The 13,304-nt window shown below is 40.2% G+C and overlaps 1 protein-coding gene across 1 annotated transcript; it reads left to right on the forward strand.

Moving 5' to 3' along the window:
* The first annotated feature begins 368 nt into the window (after positions 1-368).
* LOC133912773 (switch 2) lies at positions 369-10,499 on the forward strand. The gene is made up of 8 exons (XM_062355679.1): positions 369-852; positions 4,228-4,334; positions 4,651-5,569; positions 5,643-5,890; positions 6,792-6,918; positions 7,011-7,286; positions 8,077-8,311; positions 9,732-10,499. Exons 1-8 carry the CDS (start codon positions 466-468, stop codon positions 10,046-10,048), a joined length of 2,616 nt encoding a protein of 871 aa, XP_062211663.1. The 5' UTR covers positions 369-465; the 3' UTR covers positions 10,049-10,499.
* Positions 10,500-13,304: the final 2,805 nt, after the last annotated feature.

Raw genomic sequence — 13,304 nt, forward strand, 5'->3', positions numbered from 1 at the left:
CAGATTAGCGCCTGCGATCACCTGCGATCGTGTCCGCTCGTCGTGAGTATCGGCCTCGCCTGACAAACTCTCCCTCATCTCCGCGCCTCTCATCTCCCAACACTCTGCAAAACCTCGCCGTATCGCAGCTGATGGCAGGGGCGCAGGGCACATGAGCGGCGCTGGGGTGACGGGTCGAGTCGAGCAGTGCAGTATTACGAGGATAAGCTAAATTGTACGTCGATCTGTGCTACGTGGTTGCACCTGACGGTTAAAATGATATATAGATTTAAAGAATATCTAAAAAATACTTTATATTTATAAATGTAAAAGTGAACGGAAAATTCGTAAATAAAAACCCTACCATACCTGTGGATTTTTACAATTTTACAAAAAAATCAATTTTCTCCCCTAAATTGCCGCCTCCGTCTCAGGCCCAGTGGCCTTCCACCGCAAGAACCAGCCGGAGAACCACCACCTCCGTCCATGTCCCTCCACCGCCTCAAGGGAACCCTCCACGCCTGCTCCTCCTCCTCCTCCCAACCACAAACCCAGCCCCGCTCGCCTCCTCCTCCTCTCCTTCGGTGGAGCCCCCCGAAGACGTCCCTCTCGCAGCAGCTCCTCCGCTTCGAGGGCGCCTCCTCCTCCTCCTCCTTCTCCTCCCTCCCCGCCCAGCCGCCGCCCGCTTCCAAACCCTCGACACAGAAGCCGCGGGAGGACACGGCTGGAGAGCCGCCGTCGGAGGACGACGACGAGGGCACTCGTCCCCTCTGCCGCCGCCGCCCGCCCCCGCCACCAGCGGCCGCCCTCGAGTCCCGCGGGCCATACGAACCACTTGTGCTCTCGCCGTCCGGAGAGCACCCCGTTGTCCAGGTACCGTACTATGCTCGCCTCTCCTCGGTTTCTTGGGGACAGCGGAATTCTCCCTCCGCGGCAGCAACGACAACATTTCTTTAGGGCTGTGGATCGCAGGAATTTCACGTGAAGTAGTTAAATTCCGTATGAATCGAGAATGTGCCAACGGGGCATTAGACATTTTCTTTTCTTTGGGAGGAAAAACTTTTATACTTTTTAACAACGTAGCAATACGTACTTTTTACTGGGTGAGAGAGCTGAGAAAACATTACAAGAGAGTTTCTTACATTGTATCTTTTTTTCTTTTCTTTTTTGCTATTCCCCAAGGCATATCTTAGTTGAAGAGCAAGTATTACATAGATGTACATTGCAAGCCAGAGTTATCCTTGCTATTATCTTCTTACCCTTAGCAACAAAGATAGTTCCAGCGGATGTAACCTATGTTGATGATGAGTTGCCTGTATGCATTTTCGGCTAACTCCATATTTTACATGTCGGTGCTACCATGAGGAAATAGTGGATGACGGACTGCTTGCATTTGTTCGCCATCTGGGGTTTTGAACCTGACCATATATTGAGGTCTCTTGTTAGTAATAATATGTAGAGAGAAGCTTAACAATACTGCTTTGTAGTAAAGGGGTTTAACAACTTGCTTTTATTAATGGGAATATAGTTTTCCCTTTTTGGTTTATGCATTGTCGTTGTTTCTTCCGTGGACTCCTTTAGTATACTTCTTCTTTAGGGCTGAAGTTTTATTTTTTATGATAATTTTTTGTGTGGCTTCAAGGAACATTGAGAATACTTGCAGAATCCATTTTTCTGATCTAGCTTTGCTTCTGCTTTAAGGGACTTTAGATGGCTCATGGACATCTATAGACATTTTGACAAAACAAGGGTGTTGAATTGTGCCTAATGCCATAGAAAATTTTGGTGGAAGATGTCTTCATCCACAACTGGCCATGTTTGGCAAATTTTGTAATAGGAGCTACCATAGTTCCAAATTTCGCTATGAGCCAAAGTGGTGACCAAATAGCATGGGCATTACCAACCTCTGGTTTGTCCTGAGTGCGTCTAACAAAACACATCCTGGACCGTCTCCATTTTTTTAACACTTCTATTTGTCTAATTTACATGTGTGGCGAATGGATTATTGATAGCATATTAATCTGTACTTAGTAAGATAAATTTTCTTTTTTGCCTCATAATAAGGATTTCAAATGTAATGCTAGTGAATAGTAGTGACTAGTTTATTCTGATCCTTACCCTTTGGCTCTTTGTGTGGGTTCCGATACAATTGTTATTCTAATATTCAACACCACAAGATTTTGCTCAGGTCCAACATTTTTTTTTCACTAAACAACATGCTACCTCCATTCTTTTTTAGGTGTCGTTTTAGCCTCAAACACATAGACCAAGGTGGCAATCAACTCTCACCTTTGACATGTCTACCCTCTTGATTGCTCCCATTTCCAATTAATAGCACTCAATCCACCTCGCTCATTTAATCCTGCTCCAACTTCCAATGGCTTTTAATAGGGGCTTTTAGGAAAACACCACCCATAAAACCTAAACCGACATCTATTTGAGAACAAAACCAAGTTCCTAAAACGACATCTATTTGAGAACGGAGGGAGTATACCACAAGGGGTTCCTGAACTGCACAAGTCCCGACCATACTACTTTTGCCACTTTGGTACTAACAAAGTTAAAGTTTGACAAAATACTTTTACCACTTGCTCATTTGTTCTTCAATTTATTGACCTGACCACTTTTCCGCATCTAATTAGCATAAGAGTATAATATATTGTTTACAAAACAAACAATACACTTCTTTCTTCTATTCTCTCTCCGTCGACACCCTCTTTCCTAGCCAAACTATTTCCGTCCTCACCTCGACTCCTGTCTCCTCCCACCGCTTCTGCTTGAATCACTGCTTAACTCTGTTGGATTCGATCCTACGAGAGGTGGGTTGCAAGAACACATGCGAGCACACATTGGACACAGGAGTTTTCTCGCTGCTAACAGTTCCTGATGTATTTAGAAAACATCTAAACCATCCAAAAGCCAGAAGCTCTTCTCAAAAGCTTCTGAACTCCGTTCGATTCGATCCAACGGACTCTAGCCTCCTCTTGTTGCCTATCTCCCTCCACTTTCTTTGCTTTGAACCAACCGACTTACATGATTAAGTGAATCCGTGAATGAGGGAGATGCAAGGCCATAGGACACTGTGTTCGCTTAATGGGAACAGAAGTGTATGCGGGTGCTAGTGCTGCTTGTGGCGAGCATGATGGTACGGAGGATGGCTCAAAGTTGATGTAGCAAGGAGTACAGAGGTGAGGATGGCGATAGCAAGTTGAAGTCCTTGATGTGAAAAGGAGCATGAACCACAATAGTTGATGGTGGATTTGAGTGGGTGGAGCGATGGGGGCACAAACGCCAATGAGTCTGACAGTGCAGTAGTTCCTCTGAATTTGCAAACACAGCACTGTGGGCATAGTTGGTGCTTCTGAACTCACATATTTGCATGTGGTGAATCTGTGAAAAAGCCTGTCAATTACAAAGGACAGCCAAACAAGAAATTTGAAATCTGGCCAAAATCAAATAACAGTTCTACTAGAATATGAATTTGATTTCAGTTGAATCCAATTGTATTCCTGGGAGCCAAATGGGAATGATAAATTTTGAAAGTACAAAGTATTGCAACATTTTACGCATCTTCTATATTTTTTTTATGGAGTCCATGGATAGTAAGGTGCTACCACTACCAGGTGAATTGTCATCACAACCTGTTTCTAACTATTGTCATTGAATGTACTTTCTGACATTGAAAATAACTTTTACAAACGTCGCTTTCTTTTCTTGGGTATCATAACATTTAGGGAAAGTCAATGTGTTCTGTAGTTTTTTGTGTTAATCGGATTTTCCAGTGTTTGGCTCACAAGTTGTGATTTCTCAGGGCATTTATTATGTGAACGCACTTTGTTTTCATATGCACATGACTTTGTGCTTGCACGTGCTCATATCAGTGCACACTCTATATTTTTCTTAGCTTCATATCAGCTGTAAGCTTGCAAAATCCATGTGATCTTCTCTTGTGCACACCAAGCTCCAACCCAATTCTGCCACCAACAAGGTTTTATAACATTGGAAATTTATGTCCTTAAACGATTACCAACTAAATGTTCACCACACCCTCTACCGGAATTTGTGATGATTTTTGCATGTTTACCCATTGTTGGATTGTTCTCTGCTAAATTTCATAACGAAACTATAATTTTCTTTCAAATTTCTCATGGATGGAAATGTATTTTGCTTTTGTCTCTGTCAGAATCCTTGGTGATTATCATTATTTTTTTTACATTACTTCGTGTGCTTTCTTTTGTCTGGTTGTAGGTTCCCCCATCTATAAATTGCAGGCTACTTGCGCATCAGAGGGATGGTGTGAGATTCTTATACAATTTGTACAGAAACAACCATGGTGGTGTGCTTGGAGATGACATGTGAGGCTTACACATTGCAGACATTTAAGTGTGTTCTTTTAGATAATCGCTCACTTAACCATGTTAGATGCTACTGGAGCTCCAAACTATTTTAGCAAAGCAGCTCTTTTTTGCAATATACTTTGTTTTCGTTCATAGTAGTAAAAAGAAATGCAGCTCAGCTTATTAAGTGGTTATGATCTGTATGAATTTTCCCAAGTCATGTATGTGACATTGTGATTAATTCTGACATATCGATATAAAAATTGATGGGCGTATCAGAATCTTAATGCATTTCTTGTTCGTTTTTAATATTATTTCTCCTGTTGTGATTTAGGGGTTTGGGAAAGACGATTCAAACTATTGCATTTTTGTCTTCTGTCATCGGTAAAAGCAATGGCTGTGGCGAGCATTCAACTGACAAAAGAAAGAAGAGTGGTTCTGTACTCATCCTCTGCCCCACTTCAGTGATTCGGAACTGGGAAAATGAATTTTCTGAGTGGGCGGAATTCTCTGTTTCTGTCTATCATGGTCCAGATCGTGATTTGGCCCTTGAAAAAATCGAAGCTCAAGGACTGGAGGTACTCATTACCAGTTTTGACACTTTTAGAATTCATGACAAGATTTTATGTGGCATCTCATGGGAACTTGTCGTTGTTGATGAGGCACACCGTCTCAAGAATGAAAAATCGAAGTTATACACAGCATGCTTAGGAATTACAACTCAAAAGCGGTTTGGTCTCACAGGAACTATAATGCAGAATAAGATCATGGAGTTATTTAATCTGTTTGACTGGTTTGTGCCTGGTTGCTTGGGGGATCGAGAACACTTTCGAGCATATTATGACGAGCCTCTAAAACATGGGCAGAGGCTAAGTGCTCCTGAGAGATTTGTTCAAGTTGCTGATACGCGCAAAAAGCACCTTGTTTCAGTTCTCAGGAATTTTTTGTTGAGAAGGACAAAGGAGGAGACAATTGGACATCTTATGCTTGGGAAAGAGGATAATATTGTTTTCTGCAGAATGAGTGATGTTCAAAAGCGTGTTTATAGAAGAATGCTGCAACAACCTGACATACAGATACTTATAAATAAGGATCTCCCTTGTAGCTGCGGAAGTCCTTTGACTCAGGTTGAATGTTGCAAGAGAACTGAACCACATGGTGTTATCTGGTCTTATCTCCACAGAGAGAACCCAGAAGGCTGTTCTCTATGCCCATTCTGCCTTGTTCTTCCTTGCCTGGTCAAGCTTCAACAGGTTATTTCCTATTGTTATAGTATTTTAGACATTTTTTTAAAATAAATTTCTGATAACTCTTCCCTTCCTGTAGATTAGTAACCATCTGGAGCTGATAAAGCCAAATCAAAAGGATGAGATTGAAAAGAAGAAGAAAGATGCTGAGCTTGCAGCTGCTGTCTTTGGTACAGATATTGACTTAGTTGGTGGTAGCTCTAAAAGTGAAAACTTCATGGGTCTCAGTGATGCAGAACACTGTGGAAAGATGCGTGCATTGGAAAGGCTTCTGTCACTGTGGACTCAGCAGGGTGACAAGATTCTTCTTTTCAGTTATTCTGTCAGGTTGTTATTCATTTATGCGTTAACTATTTATCTGATAAAGGCCAAAGTGATATAGCCATGCACCTTAGTCCCATCCCTTCTGAGCTATATAGTCTCACCATTTTGCCTAATGAAGTAATGATTTAGTTACTAGTTTTATGCCACAAGTTAATGTTATTTACTTCTTCAAGTTTTGTGCCACAAGTTAATGCCAGCTATTCTAGTTCATGGGTTATGTTCTATCATTCCTAAAAATTTATCTTTGTTTGACTGCCCTTTGACTTAATCTAGTTCTTAAGATCCACAAAAAGCAAGAGAAACATATTTCAGGAGACCTCTTAGGTTTGAGCCATACTTGATGGTAAAACTATAGAAATACACAAAAAATATCTTTCTCCCATTGCTGTAAGGACTTTTCCATTATTTTCAATTAGCTGTTATTTTTGTTATGTAAAATTTTCACTTCCTTGCCATAGCAGGCATGCTTGGTTTCAACACAAGAATCTCATTTATTTAGGTGCTTTTATTTACGCCAAAACCTTCTCAAGTACAGTTGTGGTTTAGATTTGTACCTTTGAAAAAAAATGTTAGGGTGTGATTGCATCAGATGTAAAACTTCTCTAACTTGTGAACTACACCATTTTTCATGTTACCTAACTAGATACTTCAAAAAATAGTATTGGTCAAAAATTGAGTAGCCAAAGTCGACCAGTGAAAATTTGTCACAAACGATGGGAGTACCTTTAGTACTTGTTCACTGTTACAATTATCTACTAAATACACGTGCTTTAGATATGCTACTTGTTCCCGCACGTAAAAGAGGGAGGTGGAGGGGAGGAGCTAAAGGAGACGTGTGCTACTTGTAATATCATTTGCATGTTTAGTTACTCAATGGATTTCATATATAGAAATTTACGAACAGGATGATTGACATACTAGAGAAGTTTCTCATAAGGAAGGGTTATTGTTTTTCACGCTTTGATGGAGCAACTCCCATGAACGCACGCCAATTGCTAGTTGATGAGTTCAACAGAAGCCCTAGCAAACAGGTATATTCAAGCGGATGTGTATTTTGGTACTTTTTTTTCTAACAAACTTTGGATGAGCATAATCGTCGAAGTAGTGAAATTCTCTTGTGCAGGTTTTTCTTATATCTACTCGGGCAGGTAATTTAGGTGTAAACCTTGTCAGTGCTAACCGTGTGGTGATATTCGATCCAAGTTGGAACCCTGCCCAAGACTTGCAAGCACAAGACAGATCATTTCGATATGGACAGAGACAGCATGTTACAGTATTTCGTCTACTTGGTGCTGGTTCCCTTGAAGAGCTTGTTTACTCTCGACAAATATATAAACAACAGCTTTCCAACATTGCAGTCTCAGGAAAAATAGAGAAACGTTACTTTGAAGGTGTGCAGGTAATACCCTCAGCTGTTGAATCATTGTGATATGATTGAATGGAGGATGCCGAGTATTTTACATGAAACATTTGGTTTGGTACAATTTTTAGTTGGCTAAGAACAAATGGTGATGAGAATGAGGTTTATTTGCTCACTTCTTTTTGTGTTCTCCTATGACTGTGTTTGCCCCAAGTTACCTAACACATTTGGTTCAGTTCCGTAAACTTTTTCTATGCTTTCCAAACAAAGTTCTAAGAAATGTGTGTTTCCATTGTTGTGTTTGGACTGAATCTTCAGTTCTTCATATTACCTTCAGAAATGTTTTGTGATTGAAGCATTTGATAAGTAACTTAATACATCCAGCGATATTTCAAATTTACCAAGTCTTGTAACTGTTACACAGGATCTCACTTTTAGGTCCAAGACCCAATGCAGAATGTTCAACATTTAGAATCATAAGATAATGCAAAGTACTTGGATGTATTGTTACAAAGAAGTGTAGACATTGAGTAATCCATAGAATAACATCATGAATAATTATTGTTAGATGGCATTTTAGCAAAACCAAACATGTCACTATCCATCACTCTTCCTATGCACACTTTTTGCACACATCAGCATATATTAGTTTAATTTCAGTTTGGGCTGTTGTTTTGGCTGTCGTAGGCATGACAGACTCAGTAGGTGCATTTTCGAGCACATATTAGTTTAATTCCAAATACACCTTTTGCTTGTTCTAAGAATAAGAGGTTAGATACTATATACTTGGGATCTATTTAGACATTTGATTTGGATAGTTCTGATGTAGGATGACAAGAAATTTCAAGGTGAGCTCTTTGGGATCTGCAATCTGTTCCGTGACTTGTCTGATAAGCTTTTTACTAGTGAGATTATTGAGATGCATGGAGAACATGGTAAGAGTAATACAGCTGAGGCAACAGGAATTAGAGAAATAGTCGATAATGATCTATTTGATTCACAAGGGAATAGAAAGTCTTCCACGGCAACGACAGATACCGACGATCAGAAATTGGTTGATTTTGGTAAGCTCTTCTGTGGATAATCCTTGTTTAAATTACTTTTGTTTTAGACCTTATAATACGCTGCATAAAAGATTCAAGGACAAATGACTAAGCTGTAGTCATTACTCCTGCTGTTGACTTCAAAAACTGATATGGCAAACTAGTCATTTGACTTAAACAACTAGTCTTTTGAAATATTTGCTAAAAAAATTGAATTATTGTACCATTCTGTTCTTGTAAGGTGTTTATCTGTAGCCAATATTCCAGACTTGCTGTTCAATATATTGTTTTATACTGTGAAGAGTGAAGAGATTTTGTGCTTACTCAATCTCATTCCTTCATTGTTACGGTGTGGGCCACAGACCCAAAGAGAAGACCCAGAAGGATATCGTGTTATTGTTCATGCAACTGTACCCGGAGATAAGATCTAGCTTGCCCATTTAGGGCCTCTTTGGAACCCAGGAATAGGAAAAACACAGGATTCTGACAGGGAAGCAAGTGCAAAACAGAGGATGGGAAACACAGAAAACTGTAAGAATGACCTGTTCGGGAAAAACACCGGAATTAGATAAGAGAGATAGACTCAAAGGATTTTTTCCTTGAGGTTGGACCTCATGCTAGGATCCTCCAAAATTCCTATGTATCAAGCCATTCCATAGGAATTTCATAGAATTTTGAAAAGTCCAATCCTTTGTTCCAAAGGGCTTGATAGAATCCTCCAAAATTCCTGCATTTTTCCTCCATTCCGAAGGTGACCTAAGTTAGTGATAGATAGATTAGATTAGGAAGTTAGAGATTGTTAAGGATTAGCTTCATTTAAGCAGATTTGTTTCTGTCAATTAGTTACTGATTGCTAAGGAGCCTCTCTATATAAAGAGAGGTGGATTATCAATAAAGGGTAAGCAATAATTAAGAAGGAAAAGTCATTCTTTGCTGTGCCGTGTGCTTAGGCCCCCGGCCAGCCATCTCTCTTGCAACCCAAAGCCAAGCCGTATCATTCATACATTGAGAATAGCTTGCATCTTGCATTCCCTATCCCAAAATCCAAACTCCTTAGCATTTTCAAGTTGATGTTATTTTACATGGTGTCTCTGTTATATTAGGCTGTGATTCTGTAGCTTGAACAGTTGTGTATTGGTCCAGTAATAAGTATCCAATGTGATTTTCTTGCTGAAAAGCGAAAACCTGTTGGAAAATATTTTTTGAGGAATCCCAGTTAGAAAATATGTCACCCTTCAACTTTCTGGTGGATTCTCTAGGATTTGCATGTATCATGCTAGTGATTCCCAGGATGTAATTTTTCTGCCATAATTAAAAAAAACTCATTACAAGTGTTATTACAAATTGATTGCCTGGTAAGCTGACTTTTGTAATCTTTCCTCTCTTCTGCCACTGATGCATTTTATATTTTTGGAAGTAACAAATTTGGTCCGTCTAACAGGGATCGTTTATGCTCACCGCAATGAGGATGTTGTGAACATGAGAACAAACGGAAGAAACAACTGTGCAATAGATGAGACTGTTCAGAGCTTCTCAGAGGAGCTGCAGAGTAAGCATGAAACAAAGCGCATTGTTACGGCAAAAGCTTATTCAGTGAAGCAGAAAAGGAAGGAGTTCAGCCGTATTGCATCTTTCATGGGTATGAGTGATCTCGAATTTAGCAAGTGGTTGCTATCAGCATCACCTCTCCAGCGGTCTGAGGTACTGCAGAACTACAAGAGGAAAAAGAAGATGAAGTATCATCACAATCACAAATGATGCAGGCCCTCCGATCTACTGCAGAGCTTCCACATAGTAGTTAGGTTGCGTAGCAAGTTGTGCCGGTTATGAGAAGTGATGCAAGTGAAATTGACACATTAGTGGCTGATATTAGCATCCCCGCTTGAGCTTGACTAGTTTTGGCCTGGGGGTCTCAGGAAAACCAGGGTCCTTTTCACCTGCTCTTGTCGGTCAGGTGAAATCTAACCAGTCTTGTCATAGTACTGCCTGTTCAGCTGTCTGAGCCTTTCTATAGCGAATGTTATCGTGCAGGTGGCTTGCAATATTACCCTGACCTGTATGGCTGTATTAGTCTGGAATCATGTGGATAGTGTAGTCTTCAAGTTTTATTGAGCATGCTTGTAGGCATTTATAGTTATGTACAGCTAGGGACATATTTGCTTGTAACGAAGTGTGGAAAGCGTGTCTAATTGTTTTCGTTGTTTTTTTCTTTCTCGTGGCAATATCCTAGCGTGCGTGACTATGCAATCTTGATTGATTATACCCCTATTATGCGCAGCAGTCTCCAGTTCCGAATATGTTATTGCGAGTACGAGACAAGTGTGCATTGTATCAAGAATGTAGATGAACTGCGTAGAAAAACCAAAATAACAAGAGAACATAACAAGAGAAGGTTTTTGTAGAAGCTGACTGCAAATTATTTAAGCACACTCCAGGCGAATGTTGCTCTCTCACAACCCTACTTGACCCTTTAGGATCCTTGAAAGCTTTATTAACGTTTATCGTTACATCGAGATAATACAACCATATAAGAGTTCACATCTGTCTTTTGCACAACAAAGATGCACAAAATCAAACAGAACAATAAAATGCTAAGACCCAAAAGAAGAAAAGATGAACAAAATGTGAATAACTCTCAGTAGCAGATGATATGAGTAGGCTTGTATGCGGAGTCTAGAGTGCCATCTAAACTGGGTAAAAAGCTCCCTGGCTACTTTCTCCAAGAGTGTGCAGGCCAAAGTAACTAGCACTCGATACTCCAGCCAATGAAGTACATATCAAGACTGGAGCTAGTGTGAACACGTAAAAATAACCTGCAGATGAGAGAAAGACTTCCTTTTGTTAAAGACAATATCATTTCTATATAGCCATAATGACCAACATAAACTAGCCGTCGCCGCCAGTATGATGGATTTCAAATTTTTACTAATACCTTAAAGCTGATTCTCAAACATGTTGGATACACTTCACGGTTGGTAGATATTTGAGGCAACCTAGACTATAAACCATGTAGAATGAGCGAAGCAGCAATCGAAGAAGAGGAGGTTTATTGTCTCTGGTTTGTGACAAAAGCAACACTTCTGATCGCCGAGCCATTGTCTTTTGATTAGGTTATCCTTTATTAATAAATCACTTTTGTGGAGATACCAAAAGAATATTTTAATTTTGAGAGGTATTTTTAATTTCCACTATTGTTTTTTTCCTGGAATGACTCATCGCCTTGCATAAGTGCTCTATAGAGAGATTTAACCGAGAATTTTCCAGATTCGTTTAAGGTCCATCTAAATTCATCTCTTCCCTCAAGCAATGTAATATCATTGAGGCGTGCCATCAATTCATTCCATGCCATTAATTTCGAACCAATTAGATTCCGCCCGAAGGATATGTTTATAGTGGATGATTCCGGCATCTTAGCTACTGAGTCTTGTTTGTGATGTACATGTTATATAAGGACGTGTATTGGACTTTTAGAGGCCAATTATCTAACCAATGTCCTCTCAGAATCTAATCTATGTGCCGTCTTTTATGTTAAAAATGTCATAACAAAATAGGATATTTTTCACTTTCATTAGTCCAGTCCAGAAGTGAGTCACTGACTTGCCTTCGATTTGTGAAAGTGGTTTTGACCCCATATGTTAGCTACATATCAAGTCTTGCCAGATCCCATCTTCATTTATTAACTTGTATAACCATTTACATAGGAGCAAGGTGTTTTGGACATCGATGTCCTAGATCCCTAGTCCACCCCCCCCCCCCCCCCCCGTCTTTGGTTTACAAAGGACTTTAAGTACCCCACAGGGGATTTGAAAAAATGACATCATAAATGTGGGTAGGCGACTAAGGACTGAGTTAAGAAGGACAAGTCTGCCACCCACAGTTAAGTATTTGTGAAAGGACAACGATGTCGCATAGAGAGGGGTGAATATGTGTTTTTACAAATGTTTGTCTCCTTTTACCGTTGGCCTAAACTTGCAGTGGAAAATAAACTAACGAATTTTTTACAAGTTAAAATCCTAAATATGCTAGACTCAACTAGTGCACAATCACTCTAAATAAGTGTGAAAGTTACAATCCTAGGGTGACAAAAATTATTCAATTCTAGCAAAAGATATGCAAGAAAACACTAATTGAAAAACCCTAAAAACTTTGTTCATCAGAGTATCCGAGTCAACCCGGAGTATCCGGGTTCAGAGTGTTTGCAATGGATTATACAGAGTCCAGAGTATCTGGGTTCAACAGGGAAATAGATTGAAACTAAAATTAACGAACGGCTAAAGAGTTCTAGCTCAAACCAAATGAAGTCGTGTGTTCCAAGTGATGATTCCAAGTAGATCCACAAAGAACCTATAATCAATTTCACATGAACAAGTAGATCAAGCAATATGCATAAATATTGAGTAAGAACACAAGCACAACAAACCGAAGTGGAGACACAAAGATTTATTTCCCGAAGGTTGGTTTCACCATCGCGAATTCTATGTCTCCGTTGAGGAAGCTCCAAGGAGCTGAGTCTCTTTCAACCGCTTTCTTCGATCTACTAGCTTGATTTCTTCCCTTACGGAGGTGAGATAGACCTTCACAAACTTTCTTGCGGCTCACCACAAGCACGAGAGCTCGCCGGCGACACATAGACGATTGGGAAGCTTCACCTCCAAGATTAACAAATGTTTCACGAACTTCTTGCCGATAACTCAAGTGGTCAAGAATAGAGTTTAGCTCACTTGCACTCAATCTTTCAATCTCTCAACCAAACTCACTTTTCTTCTCAAATCACACACTAGATCGGAGTGGGAGGGAGTTCTTTTGGCTCTAAAAGGTGTTCTCTTTCATGCTCCAGCAGCTACACAAAGGAGGGGTCTAAGGAGGTTGTCGGAGGGTGAACTCCTAAAGCAGGGAAACGGAGGGACCCCCTTTGAGATTCGGCCGGGGGGATGATTCTGAATCTGTTTTGCGGGTGAAATAAATGGGCGTAAATGCGATGGCAGGTGGAATGGAATGATCGGATGCCGAATGC

Source organism: Phragmites australis, chromosome 3 (genome assembly GCF_958298935.1).
Source record: "Phragmites australis chromosome 3, lpPhrAust1.1, whole genome shotgun sequence".
Lineage (NCBI taxonomy): Eukaryota > Viridiplantae > Streptophyta > Magnoliopsida > Poales > Poaceae > Phragmites > Phragmites australis.